Genomic DNA, 21,837 nt, shown 5'->3' on the forward strand with positions numbered 1-21,837 from the left:
GGAGGAAAAGGCGCGGAAGGAGGTTTGAAGGGCGGGGCCTGATGGAAAGAGGCGCGGCCCCTAGCGGAAGAGAGGAGGAGCCTAGGGTAGGGCAGGGGAAGGGGCTCCAGGGGAGAATGGTTGAAGGCGCCTAGAATAAGGGCGAGGATCTCAGAGTGGGTTGGGGTGGAACCAGGGGAGGCATTCAGGAGAGGGTGTAAGGACTACCGCTCCGAGGTACGGTAGGAGCTGAGATCCTCAGAGTGAGTGGGATAGCGGGCAGGTGAAACTACTCAGAAAGTTTGAGACAAGGGGAGGGGCTCAGATATGAGTGGGGCTTAAGTTAATTTAGAATTATGCAGGTAGTTAGGCGACGTCAAAGACCAAGAAGGTAGAGGCAGGGCCTAGAAAAAAATAGGAAATTACAGGCTGGGGAGGGGGCGCGGCCCAGAAGGTAGACGTAACCTACCGAGAGGGGGCCAGGCTCTCCAGAATGTGGGGACTGGGACTGTAGTTAAGAGGAGGAGCTAAAACTGCGGAAATTAGTAGCGTCTGAGGCTGTGTGCTTGAATGGATGGGTAGGACCTGGAACAGACGCAACTGAAGTCCCGGGGCAAGACCCAGAAGTGCAGAGTTCGAACAGAATAAATAAAGGACTTGAAGATTTTGAAACTGGGGGCAGGACCACTGAGGTAGGAGGATCTTAGAGGGACCAAAGCTGGGACCCAAAGCTAAGAATGTAGAAAACATGAATCCTAGAGTTCGTTTTCCTGCCACATTGTTTACTTCTTTTATGACTCAGTTTCCTTTTCGTTAAATCAGAGATTATGTAAATAGTGGTAGCACATGGTAAGTGCTGTTTACTACTATTATTTTCCTGTGACCCAGATCCCAAACATCACTTTGAAGGTGCAAGAGAGAGGACACCCAGGAGTCCAGTTTCTTCTAGTAACTCGACTTGAGTCCAGGTCAAGGGCACAGGAAGGAGATTTAGGTGGTTTAAAATCTCAACGTGGAGGGGATTAATGGAGTGGGGGGGGAGGTCCAGGTGCAGAGGGTGGAGGCTTCCCGATCCCAGGGCTGAAGGATGGCTGCCTTCGCCCGCCTGCTGGAGCGTCTCCTCTGGCCAGCCTCTAATAAACAGGAGTCAGAAGAGGAAGAGGAGGGGCACAGGACTCACCACGGGCCTCAGTCGCTCCTGGACGCGCCGCGATGCGTCCAGCGGCCGCACGGGGGTGCGGCCGCCTCTTGCGGCCTGAGCTTCGGGGCGAGCGCTGTGCAAGGCTGGCGCGCGCACATGGAGGATGCGCACTGCGTTTGGCTCGCGCTGCCGGGGCTACCGCCAGGCTGGGCATTCTTTGCGGTCCTCGACGGCCACGGCGGGGCGCGAGCTGCCCTCTTCGGCGCGCGCCACTTGCCGGACCACGTGCTCGAGGCACTGGGCCCCGCGCCTGGCGAACCCGAGGGAGTGCGCGGGGCGCTACGCCAAGCCTTCCTGAGCGCAGACGCACGGCTGCGTGCGCTCTGGCCTCGGGGCGAGCCGGGGGGCTCCACCGCCTTGGCGTTGCTCGTCTCCCCGCGTTTTCTGTACCTGGCGCACTGCGGTGACTCCCGAGCGATGCTGAGTCGCACCGGCGCCATGGCCTTCAGCACCGAGGACCATCGGCCCCTCCGGCCCCGGGAACGGGAGCGCATCCACAACGCGGGAGGCACCATCTGCCGCCGGCGCCTCGAAGGCTCTCTGGCAGTATCCCGAGCGCTGGGCGACTTTGCTTACAAAGAGGCTCCGGGAAGGCCCCCTGAGTTGCAGCGCGTTTCCGCGGAGCCTGAAGTGACCGCCCTGGCTCGCCAGGATGAAGACGAGTTCGTGCTATTGGCCTCTGACGGTGTGTGGGACGCGATGTCTGGCGCTGCCCTGGCGGGACTGGTGGCGTCGCGCCTCTGCTTAGGCCTGGCCCCGGAGCTTCTCTGCGCGCAGTTATTGGACACGTGTCTGTGCAAGGTCCTGGGGGCGGGGCTTGGAGTCACTGAGGGGAAGAATTTAAAGGATCTAGGGAAAAAGGATTTTGAGGGAGAGGCTCCCTCAAACTAGAGGACGGGTAAGGGTCCACCATAGGGCGTGGCCTGCCGGAGTAGGCAGGGCCAAAATATGGAGGGGTTGGAGACTGAGGGCTGTCTTGAAGCGAGGTAGGAGAGCCCTGTAGTGCCGGATAGGTAAGAGGGAGGGACTTAACAGAAAGGGCGAGGCCTTTTGGAACCGGACTGCCCTGGGTTTTAGGAATGGGTCCTGAGGTATGATTAGTGCCAGAAGGAAAAGCAACAGGGTGGCGGAGTGGGAGGAGCTTCAGCGAAGGGGCAGGGTTCCGTGATAGAGTGAGGCTAGGACAGTGAGGGGGGCGTGGTCTAGGTGTCTGGTCCTGGTCCGAGGACTTGGTTTAGACTGGCAGATGGGTGAGACTGGAGAGAAATGGGCCTAATCAGACGGGAGGAGGGCGCTAGAACGCTGAGATTGTTGGGAAGCTCCAATTCCGAGGACAGGGAGCCCCGAGCTGGGGCATTCAGCTGTGTCCCACCAGGCTCCCTTTTCTCCACTTTCTCCAGGGCAGCCTGGACAACATGACCTGCATCCTGGTCTGCTTTCCTGGGGCCCCAAGGCCTTGTGAGGAGGCGATCAGGAAGGAGCTGGCGCTGGACGCAGCCCTGGGCCGCAGGGTCGCTGGTGAGCAGGCTCCAGGAGCCTAGCGGGAGGGGTGGTCAGCGGGCAAGGACACCCCGGTAATCCTGCCTCCCTCTCAGAGCTGTGTTCGTCTGCTCAGGAGCCCCCCAGCCTGAACACGGTTTTCTGGACTCTGGCCTCAGAGGACATCCCAGACTTACCTCCTGGGGGAGGGCTGTACTGCAAAGGTGGGGGGGGGGGGGGCTGTGAGGTGGGATGGGGGGAGAGGTGGTAGAAGGAGGGTCCCCTCCTAAGAGCCTCTCTCTGCTCTCCAGGGCCACGGTCATTGCTGAAGCTTATTCTCAGCTCCGCCAAGCCTCAGGACGCCCCTGGCAGGTAAGGACCCCATGTTCTTGAATATTGCTCTTGGAAGCCTGTAACCCAGCCCTCCTACTTCTTTTAGTGTTGGGGAAATTCAAGGCCAGATTAGACAAGGGACTTGCCTGATATATTAATAAATTCTCACTCCTAGCCCTAAAGCATTGTGCTAGACATGATGGGGGCGGGGGAGAGAGGAAAGCAGAAGCAGAGAAGAGACTGCTCCTCTTCTTGAGAAATGTGTCCCCTGCATTACTCTGTAAAGCACCATCATCCCAAGCACCACCGCTTCCGTCCATAAATAAGGCAGAGAAATTCCAGGAATGTTTACAACTAATCCCAAGCCCTGAATGTGCTACAGAGACCATCCGGGGACATCTCTGAGGATGGTCTGGGTCTTGGATGAGATAAGTGGTGAACTGGGCTCAGAGAGAGCTTGGAGCTTTGGGAAGAGGTGGTGGGTAGAGCCACAGAAACTAAGGCAGGGGATGGGAGTCAGGGAGGAAATGGGAGGGAGGAAGCCAGGGCTCAAGCCCCGGTCCTTTGCAAGGTAGAAAAGGGAGTTCAGGTAAATAATCCCCATCTGGGAGTGATTGATGATAATTCCTCAGCAGCAGTGGAGGTGTTTGTCAAGATTATTTGATTTGCAATTGACAGAAACTCAATTCCACCTGGGAAGGCGAAACAGGGAACTTACTGGGTCATGTAATTGAAGACTTCAAGGACTGAAGGCACGACTACTCCAGTTGTCAGATGATGTCATCAGGAACCACCTCTTAGTTTTACTTTCTCATCTCTGACATCATTTGCAGGCAGGATCTCTGCACGAGGTAGCAGAGAGTTGCAGCTCTAGCCTCCCAAGTGCCAGGAGCCCAACATCCCCAGCGAAGAGAGCTCACCAGGTTCCTAGTAGCAGAAGCCCTGTTTCTGCGGCTGGTTCTCATTGACCACCCCGGACCACCTGTCTGACCAGTCACCCCGTCTCTGACTGGCCAGGCTGGGCCGGATGGGGACGCCTAGCACTTGGGGCTGAGATTGACTCCACCCAAACCTGATGGATTGGGAGATGGGGAGATAGGAAAATAGGAGTGGTGATTGCAGAACAGAGGGGAGCAGATACTGAGAACGAAGAGGAGGTTCTTATTAGCCATTTCCCACCTTCTTTGTTCCAGAAGGGCCCACATGGGGCAGGAAAGCCCACTAGCACCCTTTCGGACTCTTCCTCAGACTCGGAGGCCTGACAGCTGTTGCCCTTTGGGGACCCTCTGCCCAGCCCGGGCCTCAAAGGAACTAAGGAAGAAAACTCACCTTCCCCAGATACACAGACCAGCAGAAGGAAGACAAACGGAGGGAGGAACCCCAGAATGCTTATTTCCCCTTCTCCTACTTCCCTCTCACAGAAAGTCTTAAGAAGGGAAATTCCAACCACCCTCTGAACTGAAAAAAAAAAAAACCACCCCAAACCAAATCAAGTGTTTTTGAAATATTTTGAGCTAAATGGACCCTTACGTGATCACCCAGTTCAATAACCTTCTCTTCCTTCCAATTTTTCATGTTTTGCGAGGAGTTACAGAAGAGTATTGATTATTAAATTTTAATGATATAGAACTCAAAATAAATTTCTCTTGTAGAAAACAAAAACAACCCAGACATTACTTGTCTAGTCATTTGGCAGATGCGTACTGAGTGAGGCACCTGCTGTGTGCGGAGGGGGAGGGGCTGCTCTTAGCAGGGCAGAACCACTGAGATCCCGCCCCTTCCCCTCCCGCGGCGGGGGTGGGGGAAAGGCCACCTCCTCCTTTGTGGGGAAACACTGAACAAGGTAACTGATAGTATCTCAGATACTGATAAGTGTCTCAAGGAAAATAAAACAGGAGAGGGTGGTAAGATGTCTAGGGGGGACTACTTTGTTGGTTTAAAAAAAATATATATATATATATTTTTTGATTGGAGGAAAAGTTCACCTGGTTCCAATTTCAAAGGGTGCAAAACGGTGTACAAAAATGAGATGTCTTGGGGCACCAGGGTGTCTCAGTCAGTTAAGCATTTGCCTTCTGCTCAGGTCATGATCCCAGGATCCTGGGATGGAGCCCCACATCAGTCTATCTGTTCAGAGAGCCTGCTTCTCCCTCTCTCACTCTGCCTGCTTGTGCTCTCTCTCTCACATAAATAAATAAAATTTTAAAAAGAAGGAGAAGAAGAAGAAAAAGAAAGGATCTGGGTGGCTCAGTCGGTTAAGCATCTGCCTTCAGCTCAAGTCATGATCCCAGGGTCCTGGGATTGAGTCTAGATCGGCTCCCTGCTCAGCAGGGAGCCTGCTTCTCCCTCTCCCTCCGCAGCTCCCCCTGCTTGTGCTCTTTCTCTCTCTCTCTGTCAAATAAATAAATAAAATCTTTAAAAAAAAAAAAAATGAAAAGTTTTTATCCCCCCCCATCCCTCAGCCACTCAGTTTTCCACCTGGGGTTTTAAACAGGGAAGCTCTCTGAGAAGGGGCCAGCCATGCAAATATCCCAGGGAAGCGTGTCCCAAGGCACAGCCAGTGCAAAAGCCTAGAGGCTGGGTGGAACGTGGCATTTTCAAGATGAGGCTTGGGATGTCTTGACATGTCTATGACCATCAAATGCCCATTCTCTATCCTATTGGTAACCACTGTAATGAGTTTGGCGTGGCTCTTTTCAGACCTTTTACTTTGCGTGTACACACATGTATGTGGGAAATTTGGTGTTTTCTTAATTTTTTTCATACTGTAGATCACTTTACAATTATTTTTTTTTCCCCCTCAGTGATACCTTGGAGACTACTTTCATGCTATTTACAAACACCTCATTTTTTTTTTTTTTTTCACTGCTGCCCAGCACTATAGACAAGGGGATCTACAATGGTTTTCACTATCCATTCTCTTGATGGACATTTTATTTATTTATTTATTTATTTATTTATTTATTTATTAAGATTTCATTTATTTATTTATTTGTCAGAGAGAGAGAGCGAGCGAGCGCACGGGAGAACACAAGCAGGCAGAGGCAGAGAAAGAAGCAGGCTCCCCACCGAGCAAGGAGCCCGATGCGGGACTCGATTCCAGGACCCTGGGATCATGACCTGAGCTGAAGGCAGCGGCTTAACCAACAGAGCCACCCAGGCGATGGACATTTTTTTTTAAAGATTTTATTTATTTATTTGACAGACAGAGATCACAAGTAGGCAGGGAGGCAGGCAGAGAGAGAGGGAGGAAGCAGGCTCCCTGCTGAGCAGAAAGCCCGATTTGGGGCTCCATCCCAGGACCCTGGGATCATGACCTGAGCCTAAGACAGACGCTTAATCCACTGAGCCACCCAGGCGCCCCTATGGACATTTTTTTAAAAAGACTTTATTTACTTATTTGACAGAGAGAGAGAGAGATCACAAGTAGGCAGAGAGGCAGGCAGAGAGAGGGGGAAGCAGGCTCCCTGCTAAGCAGAGAGCCTGATGGGGGGCTTGATCCCAGGACCCTGAGATCATGACCTGAGCCAAAGGCAGAGGCTTAACCCACTGAGCCACCTAGGTGCCCCGATGGACATTTTTTTTTTTTTTTAAGATTTTATTTCTTTATGAGAGAGAGAGAGAGATAATAAACAGGAGGGAGGGACAGAAGGAGAGGGAGAAGCCGACCCTGTAGAGCAGAGAGCCCCACATGGAACTTGATCCCTGGACCCCAAGATCATGACCTGGGTCAAAGGCAGACACTTAACCGACGGAGCCACCGAGGTGCCCTTTGATGGATATTTAAACTATTTTCAATTTCTTGCTTTGACATCGCAGCTGCTTGATCCTTGATCAATCTTCTTGTGTACCTAAGTCAGTTTCTCTAGGTAGGGGTCCTGCCACCTGTTTTGTTTTGTTTTTTTAAGATTTTATTTGTTTATTTGACAGAGAGAGACAGCGAGAGGGGGAACACAAGCAGCAGGAGTGGAGACGGAAAAGCAGGCTTCCCACAGAGTGGGGAGCCCGATGTGGGACTCGATACCAGGATCCCGTGATCGTGACCTGAGCGGAAGGCAGAGGCTTAATGACTGAGCCACCCAGGTGCCCCTTGCCACCTGTTTTGTATGGCGCCTGAGCTAAGAATGGTTTTTACATTTTTAAAAGGATGGGAGGAAAAAGGGAATATGTGAAAGATACTATGTCTGATATGCCCCAAATACTTACTATTTGGACCTTTATAGAAAACTTTGCTGGGACGCCTGGGGGGCTCAGTCATTTAAGTGTCTGCCTTCATCTCAGGTCATGATCTCAGGATCCTGGCATTCAGCCCCCCATCAGCCTCCTTGCTCTGCAGGGAGCCTGCTTCTCCCTCTGCCTGCTGCTCCCCTTGCTTGTGCTCTCTCTCTCTCTCTTTCTCTGATAAATAAATAAAATTGTAAAGAAAAAAGAAAGGAAACTTTGCGGCCCAAAGTGCCAAGGTGGCACATGAAAACACTAGCTCTCCCATTTCACAGATGGGAAAGCTGAGCAACAGAGAGGAGAAAAAAAGTTGCCCGAGGTCACCCAGAACTGGGGTTCTCATTCTGCTGGATTGAGTGAAGTATAAAAACTGATCACGTCTACCCCTGTACCCAAAGAACTCACAGCTGAGGAGACACAGTGGGAAATAATCATAACCTAGGTGAATCACTATTCAAGATGTCCCAGAGCAAGGGAGAGAAGGGGATATTACTCAGTTCTTTAGAGAAGAATTAATGTCAGAGCATGGCCTCGAAGGATGAGGTGAAGGAGGTCAGAACAGCACCCAGGTAGGTGGCCACGCTTGAATAAGGAGTGGGAAAGGTGATTCCCTTACCTGGTCAACTGGGCCCTGTTGGTTTTACACTCCTGCCTCGCATCCAGGCGCCACTGTGATTCTGAGCTGTCAGGCAAGAGGGCTCCGGCCCAGATTTATTCTTTACCTCCAGACCTCAGTTTACCCATTTGGGCACGTTGCACTGATGATTTCCCAGGCATCCAGCCCAAGCCTCGGGTCCCTGACCCTGGCCAGGTGGCGCTCTACGGGAGGGGTGTGGCCACTAGTGGCGTCACATGGGACGGGGCCTACGGGACCCGCTGCGGAAGGCTAGGAGGGTGCTGGGGCCGAGCCCCAAGCTGCCGCATGGGGGAGGGGGTTCCCAGGAGCCAGCCCTAGGGTGGGTGCCCCTGCCTCCGCGCCCTCCTATTGCTGGTTGGTCCCGCCATCCTCTGCGGGCGAAACTGAGTCGCGGCGGGGCGTGCGTGGGGAGAGGTCTAGGGGCTTTATCCACACGGGAACCTGGGAGTCCCATCCCCACCGAAGTCCAGCGCTGCACCCCCACCCCCACCCCTCCGCTGTGAGTCAGCGGCGGGCCGCGCCCCCTCGGCCCACTTCCTCCTCACCTTCCCCCGGCGGGCGGGGGGCGGTGAGAAGGACCAGGCCCTCCCCGCCCATCCTCCTCCTGTGCTGGGGAAGGGAGGGTTCACCCCTTAATAACCCTTCATAAATTGGCACAGAAGAGAGATGTTGCGGGTCTGAAGGTAGCATTTAAGGGACAAAATTTGAGAGAACCAGAGGATCCTCTTCGCCGCCCCCCCCCGCCCCTTCAAATTGAATAGAATGTGAAGAAGTGGAGAAATCGTTGGGGAGAGTGAAAAGAAATTGTGTCCCCATTAAGATCCTCCTAAGAATTTCCATCGTGGAAGAGAACGAGGAATCAGTAAGGATCTCTTACCCTCCACCAAATTTGCCCCCTAATTTGGGGGTGACCCTCGGCGTGCATCCCTATGCAATAATGTTGGGGAAGAAGGTAGATAGCGGAAGTTTAGGGTTCCGCGTTGCCCTTTTAAGCGCCCTTCACCACCACCCCCCACGTCTTGAGGTGTCCGCGGCCCCTTTAAGGCGCAGGGCATTGTGGGTGTGGGGAGTGGAATTTTGGAACGAAATGTAGCGAAGAGAAGTACAGTAGTAAGAGTAACATTGTACCCGCCGCCGGCCGAGGGGGCGCGCCGCGGACGGGACGCCGCACCCCCTTTCTGCCGCAGGGACCCCGGATCAAACCTCCAGAGGGAGGAGGCGCCTGAGGACCCGCCCCGGCCCCGTCCACGTTCCCCCCAGGAAACCGGACTCTATGGGGCGGGACCCTGGGGGAGACTGAGCAGAATCTGGAGCCAGCCCCGAACCCCTGAACCTTGAGCCAGGGGCGCCCCGGGAGCACCCACCCGTGGGTGCGCCGCTCTCCTGCTGAGCAGCCATGAGGTGAGCCTAGAACTGTCTCCAAACCCTTCCGCGCTCAGCGCGGGCTCCCCGCCCCGCCTTTGTCCCCCCTCCCCCAGCTTGCTCCGGGCTGGAATTTGGGGACAGGACACTGGGGGCCTCTGATTTGAGGCCGAGCCCCCTTGGACCAGTTCCAAATACTGACCACTTCGCCATGACTCCTAAGGCTGGGGGTGGTGCCTGGGAGGTTCTCCTGGAAGCCCTCAGATTTAGGGGCGCTCTGAGGACTCCCGAATTTCTTAGACTTTTCAGAGAACCTCCAAGTTGGCAGATACTCCCTGCATAGAGGCCAGGATTTACGCAGGGCTAAGACTCCCCCCAAATCTTAACTTGGGGTCTGGGAGGGATGGGGGGACCGGTTTGGGGGTCCCTGGGACCTGGAAGAGAGATTTGAGACGTAGACCTTGGTTTGCTGGGTCTCCCTTTACGTGGCGCTGGAAAAGCCTTACCAAGTGGGACCTCGCTTCTTAACTTCGGGTACTTAACCCCCTAAATTGGGGGGGGGCTCTCGTCCTCCTGTGGAGGTTGGTGCGGATGGACCCACGCGTGGATCCAGACGCAGCCTCGAGGGTCTGGTTGGGACTCCCCTCCCCCGCCGCTCCCCACCTACATTCTGCTTAAAACAAGCGGTGCCTAGGACGGAGCTCCTGCGCTCAGCGCGGAGGGCGGCTCCCCCGCCCGGGGCCAGAAGGACGGCCCCTAGCCCCCACCTGCGCGGTCCTGGAGAGGGAGGGGGCGCGGCAGCTGGGGGAAGAGGGGCCTTTGTCTTCCTGACTCACCTGTCGAGACAGCTGGTGTGGGGGAGCGGGCAAGGAGCGCTGTGGGCCGGCTGCTTTCCCCACCACGCGCCTCCCCCTCCTCTCACCACCACCCCCCTTCCTGGCCATCGGGAGCTGTGGGGTTGGGAGGGGCGCTGTAAAGCTTCAAGGTCATAGCCCTTTCCCCCTGGGACTCAGGCTTCCAAGACAGTTCCAGCTATCTTCCCAGGAATTTAATCCTGGGGGTGGGGAGCCCAAAGGGGTTTTGTCTTACCCCGTCCTCCCTCGGAACTCCTGGGCTTACCTGAGGGCAGGGCCAGTGTGGGCTGGGGGGCCGGAGTATACCCTCCCCCATTCTCCCCTTCCCCCTACCCCCCCATAATCTCTCCCCTGGGGACTGAGCCTGACAATACTATCTCCCTTCCTCCACTCTCTCGGGGACTTCCTGCCCCCAAAGCCCCCAGCTAGAGGGGGAGGCCCCCGAGGAGGACTGGGGATTAACCCCCTGGTGACCACATCCTCCCACTTTCCCCTTACGTTCTCATGCCTCTGCCCTCTGACATCAAGAGTGGCACTGCTTTTTATGACCATTAGACAGTCCCCTCCTGATGTGAAAGTGTTGGAAAATTTGGAGCCAGGAGGAAGCCACAGACACCCTCAAGGCCTCCTGCCTATCCCCATTATAGCAACATCTCTTCAAGGCCTGCCCTGGAGAGGGGGCATTTTTCGGGAGAGAGGCTTACTTCCCTCACCCTCTTCCCAGGGGACTCTCCTCTCCCACTGCTCCCCAGCCCCGCCCCTCGCCCCCCCCTCGCGTTTCCGGTCCCAGGCACGGTGGAAGGCGGATGGCGGATGTCCGAGTTAGTGCTGCCTCACTCACTGTGAGACCGTAAAAGGGCAGGAGCAGTGTCTGGGCCGGCCTCCCGCCGCCCCCCCTCCCCCAGTCCCGGAGGCCTTGGCCCTCCCACAGGGCCCCCCTACTGCTGGATGCGGCCAAACCTCCCACCTCCTGGGGGGTGGGCAGGAATCCCACCAGAGGGTTACTTCCACCTCCCGGAGGGGTATTCCCCGCCGATGGCCACACCCAACTTGCTGGGCTGTGCCCCCTCTTCCAGGACAGCTAGGATTCAAAAGACCCATGCCCCTGTATGAGGACACCTGGGGAAACTGAGTCTCAGAGAGAGAAAGGTCTGTCCAGGATCCCTCAGCAGTTCACAGGCAGTTTTGAGGGAGGGGAGGGGACTGGGATCCTCTGATTTCTGTCTGGTTTGGCCAGGGACAGCCTTGGGGGCAGTTGGAAGACAGGATGTTAAAATGGAAAATTACAAGATATCGTTCTTTTTCTCCCAGTTTGACAAATATTTGTTGAGTGTCTGCTGTGTGCGGGACTCAGCTGGGATTCTGGGAAGGCTGAGAAAGGGGGCAGAGGTCTGAGAGTCTCAGGGTAGAAGGGACTCAAGAAGTATTTGGGTCCATTTCTTTCCTCTTCCAGTAATGGTAATTATTTTTACCTTAAATTTTTTTTTTAAAGAACAGTAAGAGACCATTTGATCAAACATCTGCTCTGTGCCAGGCACTGTATTATTATGACTGTGTCCCCACCCCCGACCCGTGCACGGGACAACTGAGGCACAAAGAAATTAAGTAAATCACCTATTAAACTCAGTTTGGAAGTAGGCAACTCTGGATTTGAATTTAGGGCGGTCTCCAGACTATTATGCTATGACAGAAAAAGGAAAATAAAACCACACATAACATGGTTTTCTCTATATGAACACTTAAGATACTGCAGATAAGCAAAAAGAACCCTTTAGCTTCCTGTTCATTTGTGGGAAACTGAGGCTTATTGGGGAGGAGGGACAAGAGTGAAGCCACAGAAAACCAAAGACCCTAGATCTGGTTCCTTACCCAGGCTTGTTGCAAAGACTTGCGGTCTGGAAGGGTTGGAGTTGTGGGGTGAATTACAAGTTTGATGGGCTAAAGAGGCTGTGGGCTAAATCCTGAGGAGGGGGAATGAAGGGGTGAGGGAAGGGCAAGCCTCTAATCTGGAAGGCTTGAGTAAACCAGAGTGACTATGCTTGATTGCCTCCAGTGATGAGAAACCCTCTTCCTCCTGTTTTGACGCTTAGCTGCCGGAGCAGAGTCTGTGCCAAGTTCCAGGTTCCGAGCTTAGGGTTTTTCTTATCGCTCTATATCCTTACAGCAAACCCAGTGAGTTCTGGTTTCCAGGGCTGGAAACTGCAGCTCAGAGACGTGAAGCCACGTAGCAAGGGAGTGACTTGCGCCCTTTGTCATCCGCCACATGTTTGCGAGTTTTCTAGAACATAGGGACTTCTGGGGGAGGTGTGGGGTCCTGGGTTGGCTGGGAGTGACGGCTCTCTCCTGTCAAATCGAGGGGGAGCCCATGGGAATCAGGCGCACCCCTGGTTCGGACCCGCTCCCTGCTTCCTGGGCTGTGGGATTTTTCCATTCAAGCTTTTGCCTGGTTTAGTTGTATTTTTTGAACCTAAGTAATGAATTAGTGTTTTCTAGGTAATACCTGCCCCGTGGTTGAAAAAGAGAAAAGAAATAAGCAATTCAAAAGGGTAAACAGCACAAAACATCCATTTCCTCCCTCCTTCCTCAGGCAGCCCAGTGGTGGGCGGGGGCCCTCCTCTGAGGCAGCTGCAAGGGTAGCCTCCTGAGAAGCAACCTCTGCCTAAGTCACCTCACCCCCCCGACACCCCCCACCCTCGAGCGGATGTATTTATATCCCCTCACCTTTTTTTTTTAAACCTCTGATCCACACCAGTTTCTACCTTGCCTCTTAAAAAATTCAGCTTAGCTGTTCCCTCATCTTTTTTTCTTTTTAAGATTATTTATTTATTTATTTATTTATTTGACAGAGAGAGAGATCACAAGTAGGCAGAGAGGCAGGCAGAGAGAGGGGGAAGCAGGCTCCCTGCCAAGCAGAGAGCCTGATGCAGGAGTCGATCCCAAGACCCTGAGATCATGACCTGACCCAAAGGCAGAGGCTTAACCCACTGAACCACCCAGGCGCCCCTGTTCCCTCATCTTTAAATGGGGTTAAGAACTTGGGTAGACCGGGGTTCAAATTTGAGCCCCTCTCCGTTCTTGCTGAATGACATGGGACAAGTGTCTTCACCTCTCTGTGCCCCCGGCTGCTCCTCTGTGAAAAGGGTGAGCACAGAGCCCACGCCATGAGGTCGCGGGCAAAGGGGGGGCCAGTGCCTAAAACAGTGTCTGGGACACAAAGCTAACCCATGAACATCAGCGCCTTTGTGGAGAGTTTTTCCTTTTAACCATGAACAACTAAGTGGCGAAGGCGTATGTACTGTGTGCCGGGCAGCCTTCTGGGTTGTGGGGACATAGCTGGGAACAGAAAGAAAAGCAATCTCTGCTCTGACAGTTTGGTGGGGGAGACAGAGATCCGACAGGCAGGATCCCCGCTGTGACTTATGGACCAGGACCAGAAGGAGGGGTTTTCCCAGATAGGGTAGTCAGGGAGGGCTTCTCAGAAGAGGTAACATGTAAGTGGAGACCTGAAGGAGGTGAGAATACAGGTTGAGGAAGAAAAATGCACAGGCCCGAGGGGGTAATCTGTCTGGCAGTGCTGAAGGAGCAGCATGGAGGCCAGTGGGGCTGGAACGGAGAGGGCCGTGGGGCTGGAACAGCAAGCTTGAGGGAGGGAAGGGATGAGATCAGAGATCACACAGCTCATGCAGACCACAGAGAGAACTTGGCTTTTATTCTGCGGGGAGCCACGGGAGCTTTCCGAGAAGAGGAGGGACACGGTATGACTTGTGTTCTAACAGGCTCCTTGTACTGTAATGGGGACACTGTGGCCTGGAGAGGGGCAGGACTAGCCTGGGGTCACTCAGCAGACACCCAGTTCTCCAGCCAGACCAGACACTCAGCAGGGCAAGTGTGCTTGGGAGAGCAAAGTGCAGCCAGGGTGGGGTAGCAACTCCAGCCTCGGGCTCCTGGCCAGAGTCTGCCCTGGGTGTGGGTGGCAGGTGTGGGCGAGGTCCTAACCTTGCCCTGCCAAGGGCACTGGGAGCCAGAAACTGTCCCTGCGGCTACACTTGTCTGGAAACAGCACCTGAAATTGGGGTAGGGCCCACGCAGTCTCCGGCAGTTAAGACTGGGGACCTGAGAGCCAGGTGGCCCGGGTTCAAATGCTCACTCTGCTGCTTACCAGCTGTGTGATCCTGGCCAAGTCACTTGACCTCTCTGGGCCTCCAGTTACAGTCCTCACTTGCAAAACGAAGATGAAATAGGGCCCAGCTTGGAGGGCTGCAGTGAGAATAAAATGAGTGTCTCTGGAAAGGGCTTAGAGCGCCGGACTAGCCCAGTAAGAGGAGGTGCATCAATTGTATAAATTTATGGGGAGGAACAGGGGAGGGGGTGGTGCTCAGCTTCCTGGCCTAGGGACCAGGAGCTGGGTCTGCCGAGGGGCTTTTCCTGTCCTGCCTTTTACAAGGCTAGTGTCACACCCCAGCCCCCAGCGCCGGCCGAGACAGAGCCACGGCCCGTGCCCGGTGTAATTTATCTCCCCGGAAACCCCTGACCACCAACTTCCTCTTTTCAGGAAAAAGTCTGCTGGGGGTTGGGGTGGGGTGGGGACTAGTGCTTCCCCCTGGTCTGTGTGTGACCTTGGGCAAGTCACTTCCCATCTGGAAGCCTGAGTTTCCTCATTGGGGGAGGGGGCTTGGGACCAGCCCAGAAGGACTGGTGGGGGCTCCCCGGCGTGTTGTGTTCAAGGTGCCCTGAAAGGGATGCTGACAGTTACTAAGCACTCGGTACGTGCCAGGCATTGTGCCAAGAGCTTTCTGTGCCCAGACTCCATTTTTCCCTCCCACTGCCCTGCGAATCGGCTGGAAGACCCCCACTTTGCCGGCCAGGAAGAAGAGTTACCTGGGTGGGAGGGTGGCTTCCCTGAGTCACATGGAGTAGGCGTCTCAGTGAGGATTTGAACCCAGGTCGGTCGATGTGAAATCCTGAACTCTGAACCAGTTTCCTGACCCTTCCCTGCCAAGCCTGAGTCAGATGACGCTTTCTCCAGGAAGGCCTCCCTGACTCCCAAGCCAGGGCAGGTGCTCCTTCTGGGCACCCCAGCCCTGGCCTTGGGTTGGCACCATCTGGGGACAGGAGTGTCTCCTGCCCTGGAGGGCGGGGCCGGGGCTGTCTGGATCATTGCCCAAGACCTTGGCTTGACAGAGCAGGGAGTGTCTGTTGATGGCCGCTGGTGCCCCAGGGGAGCCGGATGGATGGGGCGGAAGAGCCTGGGATCTAGCATCCATGCCCAGCGTCCTGCAGACCTCACCCTTCCCTTCCCTGAGCCTTGGCTTCCTCTTCTGACCTGAGCAGGGAGTGGGGGCTGGGGACGGGTCAAGCACCCTGGCAGAGATAGGGAAACCGAATCTGAGAGCACCAGGCTAGTCCCCAATGCTGCCCGGAGCTCCTGCTGGGTCCCCACTGTCCCATTTCTGAGTCCCCTCATCCAGCTAGCTCACCTGTGCTCCTCTGCATCTGTCTGTCCGTCTCCCCACTCTGTCTTCCTCCATCTGTCTGTCTGTCTGACTCCCTTCCGTGCTTGTCTGTCTCTCCAGGCCCTGCCTTTCCAATTTGTTCCCGGTCTGTCTCTGTCTCTCCCTTCTCCCCTCTCTCCCCACATCCGTTTGTTCGTATGTTTGTCTCTTCCTGTCTGTCTGTCTGACGCTTCCTCTCCCTCATGTTCCGTTTGCCTGTGTTTCTGTCTCCCTTCCAGTCTGTCCCTGTCCCACCTGTCAGCTTCTCTCTCCCAGGTTCTGCTTGGTCTCCCCATCCGCCTGTCTCTGACCTTCTCCCCACCTCAGGGTGTCTGCCTCCCCCTCACATGCCGGGAAGCCCTGAGTGTCCCTGGGAGACCCAGATGCAGCTGATGGGCCCCTTGGAGGGTGGGGGCTGTGCTCACCTCTGCTAACCTGCCCTTGGCCCTGCTCCCCTCCCTGCAGTGAGACGGTTATTTGCTCCAGCTGGGCCACTGTCATGCTTTACGATGACAGCAACAAGCGATGGCTGCCAGCAGGCACGGGCCCCCAGGCTTTCAGCCGCGTCCAGATCTACCACAACCCCACAGCCAATTCCTTCCGGGTGGTCGGCTGGAAGATGCAGCCGGAACAGCAGGTGAAGCCTCTGCCCCCCTCTCCCTCTCCCTCTGTGGCTCCCGGCCCCCACCCGTGCAACCCTGCATCCTCACCCATCTTTCCCCTCCTGCCAAGGTGGTCATCAACTGTGCCATCGTCCGGGGTATCAAGTATAACCAGGCCACCCCCAGCTTCCACCAGTGGCGCGACGCCCGCCAGGTCTGGGGCCTCAACTTCGGGAGCAAGGAGGACGCGGCGCAGTTCGCGGCAGCCATGGCCAGCGCCCTAGAGGCATTGGAAGGTGAGTGGGGGGGGGGGAGCTCCAGAGCCCCGCCTGAGGGCTGCCGCTTTACCACCCCCAAATCACCCCTTGTTCTCTTTAATTGCTTCTGCACTGCTCCCCTGGAGAAATCCAGTGAGAACTTTGTCAAGGCTCTTGTGTGCCCTTCATGCACCCGTGCGTAAAATGCACGATTCTTAGAGGGATGTGTCTACACGCACACACACACACTCCCAGGGGCCCACCTCCCCGATCCAGATCTGGATCCGGATCCTTCCAGCCCCCGGAATGCCCCTGCGCCCTTTCACTAGGTAGCTGTTGTAGTGACGGGTCATGGGTTAGTTTTCTGGCCTCGCTCTTGAGAAAGAGATCACCAGTTGGGCTTTCTTAAATGTGAGCGCGCACAGGCATCCGCAGATTCTGGTTCGGTTGGGCCCCAGGTGCGGCCCAAGCCTCTGCATCTGTAACCCAGGCCCTAATCATAAGGCTGTCCGTCCAGACTCCGAAGGGCGAGGCTTTAGGAGACCGTGGGGCATCCAGGGTCTGGGGTGGGGGGCTGCTCTCGGACTTCTCATCCCCCCAATGGCAGAGTCTTTCTGGGGCAAGCTCCTCGCCAGTGGGGAAGGGCTTGCTCAGCTGGGGGTACGGAAGAGTATGGTGGATGGTTCAGGTTGTGGGGGGAGGAAGAGACTCCCAACCTTTCAAGCATTCTTGGGCTGGGGTCTGAGTGGTGGAGACAGTGCTTAAGAGCCCTGATGCTAGGGGCGCCTGGGTGGCTCAGTGGGTTGGGCCTCTGCCTTCGGCTCAGGTCGTGATCTCAGGGTCCTGGGATCGAGTCCCGCATCGGGCTCTCTGCTCAGCAGGGAGCCTGCTTCCCTCTCTCTCTCTTCCTGCCTCTCTGTCTACTTGTGATCTTTCTCTGTCAAATAAATAAATAAAATCTTTAAAAAAAAAAAAAAAAGCCCTGATGCTAGAAATCAGCCTGAATTGGTCTTGTTCACGCAAGCTCTGGTCTGCAAGGCGTGGAGCAAGTGACTGGGCTTCTGCTGGGAGTCATCACAGCACCGGCCTCATTTCTGCGTGGACAAGGGAGGCTGGTGCCCACCCTCATCCCGCACCCAGGCCTGACCTGCGTCCCACACTGCAGCCCCAGGGTCAGGGTCCTGGAGGAAGGAGGAAGCGAGCACCTCTGGGAGGGATTCCTGGGAGAGCTGAGGGAGAGTGTCACGGGGTGGGGCAGGGTTCTGGGGTTGACTCACCATGCTTTTCTACTCTCGCCTTCCAGGAGGGGGGCCCCCTCCACCCCCACCACCTGCGGCACCTTCCACCTGGTCTGTCCAGAATGGTCCCACCCCAGAGGAGGTGGAGCAGCAGAAAAGGTGGGGCCAGCCCCTGGGTGGAGAACCTTACCAGCGCCGGCGTTCTAGGATGTTCCAGAACCCCAGGCTCCCAGAGTGGAGAACGCTCCAGCGTTCACTTTCCACAATGTTCCTACTACTCCCTGGGGAGCTAGAAATGAAGGTCTTTTAGAAAACCCCACCTCCAGGAGTCTGAGAAACTCCCCCACTCAGAGTTGCAGAACCTTCTGACCCCCTCAAGCCCTGGTCCCCCACATACCCCAAGTCCAAAAGGTGGTTGTTTAAAAGATCTGGGGCATTTTGTAATTTCCATGTTCCTGACAATCTGATGACTGGAATCCTCACATCTCGGTCCCACCCTGTCCCTGCCCTTCCCCCCATCTCTTTCCTGGGCCCCTGGGGGAGGAAGGCAAGGGCGGGGATTGGCAGTCCACCTCCCTGGAGACCTGGGAGAGGAGCTGGGAGGTTGCTGGCCATCCTTGGGGCCCTGAGTGATGGCCGTTCCGTCACCCCTTCTCAGGCAGCAGCCGGGCCCGCCAGAGCACATGGAGCGCCGAGTCTCCAATGCAGGTGATGATTAGTCGGTGGCCTTGGGGGGTATGGGAGGATGGGGGAGGTGGGGGGGATGGGGACCCTGGGTGGGGGGGCTCCCTGAGGAGGGGTGCGCCAGCTGGATAATGAGGAGTGAGGCTCCTCTCTTAACACCCTCCTTTTCTGTGTTTCTTCCAGGAGGCCCACCTGCTCCCCCGGCTGGGGGACCACCCCCACCGCCAGGACCTCCTCCTCCTCCTGGTCCCCCTCCACCCCCTGGTGCCCCCTCAGGGGTCTCAGCCGCAGGGCATGGAGGAGGGGGAGGCCCGCCTCCTGCACCCCCTCTCCCCACAGCACAAGGCCCCAGTGGTGGGGGAACAGGGGCCCCCGGCCTTGCGGCAGCCATCGCTGGAGCCAAACTCAGGAAAGTCAGCAAGGTGAGGGGGCCACGCCGGGCAGGATGTGGGGTGACAGCTCTGATGGAATAATGGGATGAGGCCAGAGTTGCTGGGGATGGGGTGCATCACAGGAGGGCTGGAGGGGGCCAAGAAGCCCACCCATAAAGCCCCCTCCTCTTTGTAATTTCTCCAGCAGGAGGAGGCCTCAGGGGGGCCCTCAGCCCCCAAAACAGAGAGCACTCGGAGCACAGGGGGGGGGCTCATGGAAGAGATGAACGCCATGCTGGCCCGGAGGTGAGCCTGACCCTGGAGCCATCAGTGCCTTGGAAAGCTCTGGAGAGAAACCACTCAGACCCCCAGTTAGCACCTGGAGATTCCATTCTCCTGAGATGGCTGAGGTTTGGAACCACCAAGGTAGCCTCCAGAATGTTCTGAAACCCAGAATTCTAGGACCTCAGGAGGTCTTCCCTTAGGAGAGCCTGCCTCAGAATCTTGGAAGCTCTGATCCCCAGAATTCCAGCCGCCTGAGACAGAGGCTTCCACCCTTAGAATTTTGTGATTCCTAAATGCGAGAATCGTAAACCCCCACCCTAGTTGGAGAGCGGCACTCTTCGGTGACTTCTAAAACTCCAGTTTCCTTAGCCTTGGAGAATTCCAGAACGCTACACCTTAGACTCCACCTTTCTAGAACTCTGGTAAGAATTATTGAGTGGCTGAGGGAGGGCTGAAGTCATCTGTTTTTGCCTGTCCCTCCTGCAGAAGGAAAGCCACCCAAGTTGGGGAGAAACCCCCCAAGGATGAATCCGCTAATGTGAGTTAGGGGCTCTTCCTGCCATCCGCACCTTAGGCCATACCATTCGGGCAGGGCGACTGGGGAGGGCCGGGGGTGCGCTAGGAATGGGCGGGGTTTGAAGCCGGAGGAGGAGAATGAGCCCTCGGTCTCATGACAGTTTTATTTCCCACCAGCAGGAGGAGCCAGAGGCCAGAGTCCCAGCCCAGAGCGGTGAGTGAGCCAGTCTACCCTGCAGAAACTACGAGTCTCAGGGTGCCCTATTCTCACAGGGAATGCCCCCTGATGGGGGGAGTCTGTGCAAACAATGATGGGAATTCGAGTCTCCTAAGAAGGTTCTTGGAATAGGGACTGATGGGGCTGGGGGGAAAGATGCAGGCGGGGCATTCCTTGTCCCTGATCTTCCTGATTGGTCGCCTTTCCCCCAGAACCTGTGCGGAGACCTTGGGAGAAGAACAGCACAACCTTACCGAGGTGGGCCATCCATGCTGGGGCCCCACCCCCCTATAAATAGGAGGGATTTGCCAAATTTGTGTACCTCTCCTTGTAGGAAGGAGCACAATGGGACTCCCAGACCGGGAAGCAGGGATCCTGACCCCTCTCTCTAATCTCATTTTTGTTCCAAATCACACCGACTCTCCTAGGATGAAGTCCTCTTCTTCCGTGACCACTTCTGAGGCCCATCCCTCTACACCCAGCTCCAGTGATGAGTCAGACCTGGAGAGAGTGAAACAGGTAGCTTGGGGAGGGGCCCCAAGGTGAAGTTTGTGGGCCAGAAAAGAGCCATAGGAAGAAAGGAGATCTGGGTCCAAACTCTAACACCAGCCTGTCCTGGGATTCTATGAAAAGGCCTCAGAAACCTCAGTTTTCCAGCCTGAGCAAGGGAGAGATTGAATCAGAGTGGGGAGGACACACATACCACAACTCCTTATCCTGTGCTGGGGACAGACCTTACTAATCTACCACTGCACTCATTCCAGATGAGCACCCAGAGTCCTTTCCAGCACACTAGACCCAGACAGCCAGCACCAACTGGAACTGGCAGGAGACTGGATTGTATTTCCCAGCCCTGGTACTGGATGCTCTCCAGTCCTTTTCATCTGGCTCCAAGGATCCAGAATTTTCCCCTAGAATTCCCCCTTACTCTGTGGCCTTATCAGTGATGTCACTGTGCGTGTTTGGGGTGTGTGTGTGTGTGGGGGGTCTTGAACCTTCTACCTCTAGCCCTTCGGTCATTAAGATGGGACAGCTTCATTTCTGCAGTCCAGGAGCCCTTTCTGATTGGTTGTACCCCATTATTTCCAGGAGCTTCTGGAAGAGGTGAGGAAGGAATTACAGAAAGTAAAAGAGGAAATCATTGAAGGTGAGGTTTTTTTTTATTTTAAGCATATATTTTGGAGGCATTGCGCCTCCTGGAAGGGCCCCGTGTTGGAAGGGAAGGAGGAAGAGGCTCTGCCCCTGATCTCTGGCCCTTGTTTCCTTCCAGCGTTTGTCCAGGAGCTGAGGAAGCGGGGATCTCCCTGACCACAGGGCCCCAGAAGATCCCATATCTCCTTTCTGCACACCCGCCTGTTACCCCGCTTTCCCTGCCTCGACTTGACTTGGAATTGGCTGAAGACTACACAGGAACGCATCTTCCCCACTCCCCCTCCTACTTGGAAAATTCCAAAGGGGTGTGGCTTCCTTGGTTCCCCACGCCCACACCCATACTGGCTGCTGATTGGCTGGGGAGGCCCCCGCCCTTTGCTCCCTTTGGTCCTTCCCCTCCGCCATCCCCTTGGGGCTGGTTCCTCTGCTGGGGATGTACCAATTAACCCCACAGTAAGGGGGAAGGAAAGAGGGAATTTCACATTCCCTTGTTCTAGATTCACTTTAACGCTTAATGCCTTCGAATTTTTGTTTTTTTAAGAAAAAAAAGTATATATATATATATATATATATATATTTAGGTTGAGGGGGAAGGGAAATTTTGTTTCTCTTTGGTTTTGATAAAATTGGGGTGTGGGGAATTTTTAAATGCTGTACCCCAGGCTTCTCATTCGGTGCAGCTATATAAGGGCGGGGGGGTGGCCTACCAGGCTTGGGGGCACCTCCTCTACCCTCACCCCAGGGAGCTCCCTTCCCTTTGGCTCCTTCCCCTTTTCTATGAGGAATTAAGATGCTATAACTTTTTGGAACCTCAGTTTTTTGGTTTTTTATTTGGGTAGGTTTTGGGGTCCAGGCCATTTTCCCCTGGGGAAAATAAGATGAGGGAGAAAGGAAAAGGGGAGGAAACTTCTCCTCTCCCACCTTCACCTTTAGCTTCTTGAAAATGGACCCCAACGG

At 55.4% G+C, this 21,837-nt stretch overlaps 2 protein-coding genes and 1 long non-coding RNA gene across 8 annotated transcripts; 2 read left to right on the forward strand and 1 right to left on the reverse strand.

Annotated features, from left to right (window-relative positions):
• The first annotated feature begins 87 nt into the window (after positions 1-87).
• Positions 88-4,466, forward strand: PPM1N (protein phosphatase, Mg2+/Mn2+ dependent 1N (putative)). Of its 3 annotated transcripts, none has more exons than XM_032839435.1 (6): positions 88-1,981; positions 2,581-2,698; positions 2,776-2,881; positions 2,971-3,031; positions 3,826-3,915; positions 4,186-4,466. In XM_032839435.1, the coding sequence occupies exons 1-6, from the start codon at positions 1,067-1,069 to the stop codon at positions 4,252-4,254; spliced, it is 1,359 nt and encodes a 452-aa protein (XP_032695326.1). In that variant the 5' UTR covers positions 88-1,066; the 3' UTR covers positions 4,255-4,466. The 3 variants fall into 3 exon arrangements, with proteins under 3 accessions (XP_032695326.1, XP_032695327.1, XP_032695328.1); XM_032839437.1 differs by having other exon boundaries at positions 1,175-1,810; XM_032839436.1 differs by lacking the exon at positions 3,826-3,915.
• Positions 1,917-10,361, reverse strand: LOC116856167. Of its 2 annotated transcripts, none has more exons than XR_004380485.1 (3): positions 10,049-10,361; positions 3,711-3,834; positions 1,917-2,006 (listed from the first exon to the last, which is right to left on the reverse strand). It is a non-coding gene; the product is annotated as an uncharacterized LOC116856167 (long non-coding RNA). The 2 variants fall into 2 exon arrangements; XR_004380486.1 differs by lacking the exon at positions 10,049-10,361 and adding an exon at positions 3,913-3,951.
• VASP (vasodilator stimulated phosphoprotein) lies at positions 8,921-21,534 on the forward strand. Of its 3 annotated transcripts, none has more exons than XM_032839439.1 (13): positions 8,921-9,251; positions 16,024-16,195; positions 16,291-16,456; positions 17,721-17,814; positions 18,314-18,363; positions 18,523-18,761; positions 18,919-19,016; positions 19,482-19,533; positions 19,689-19,725; positions 19,941-19,986; positions 20,157-20,247; positions 20,818-20,875; positions 20,999-21,534. In XM_032839439.1, the coding sequence occupies exons 1-13, from the start codon at positions 9,247-9,249 to the stop codon at positions 21,034-21,036; spliced, it is 1,146 nt and encodes a 381-aa protein (XP_032695330.1). In that variant the 5' UTR covers positions 8,921-9,246; the 3' UTR covers positions 21,037-21,534. The 3 variants fall into 3 exon arrangements, with proteins under 3 accessions (XP_032695330.1, XP_032695331.1, XP_032695329.1); XM_032839440.1 differs by having other exon boundaries at positions 8,922-9,251; positions 18,916-19,016; positions 19,692-19,725; positions 20,999-21,533; XM_032839438.1 differs by having other exon boundaries at positions 8,923-9,251; positions 18,916-19,016; positions 20,999-21,532.
• The last annotated feature ends 303 nt before the right edge of the window (positions 21,535-21,837 follow it).

Source organism: Lontra canadensis, unplaced genomic scaffold (assembly GCF_010015895.1).
Source record: "Lontra canadensis isolate GAN:19392208 unplaced genomic scaffold, GSC_riverotter_1.0 scaffold107, whole genome shotgun sequence".
In the NCBI taxonomy this organism is placed as follows: domain Eukaryota; kingdom Metazoa; phylum Chordata; class Mammalia; order Carnivora; family Mustelidae; genus Lontra; species Lontra canadensis.

Coding starts and splice junctions, on each gene's coding strand:
- PPM1N (XM_032839435.1), top strand. CDS start 1,067: ATGGCTGCCTTCGCCCGCCTGCTGGAGCGTCTCCTCTGGCCAGCCTCT. Junction 1,982..2,580: donor TGGACACGTGTCTGTGCAAG/GTCCTGGGGGCG, acceptor CACTTTCTCCAG/GGCAGCCTGGACAACATGAC. Junction 3,916..4,185: donor CAGCGAAGAGAGCTCACCAG/GTTCCTAGTAGC, acceptor TCTTTGTTCCAG/AAGGGCCCACATGGGGCAGG.
- VASP (XM_032839438.1), top strand. Junction 19,017..19,481: donor AACGCCATGCTGGCCCGGAG/GTGAGCCTGACC, acceptor TCCCTCCTGCAG/AAGGAAAGCCACCCAAGTTG. Junction 19,987..20,156: donor AACAGCACAACCTTACCGAG/GTGGGCCATCCA, acceptor CGACTCTCCTAG/GATGAAGTCCTCTTCTTCCG.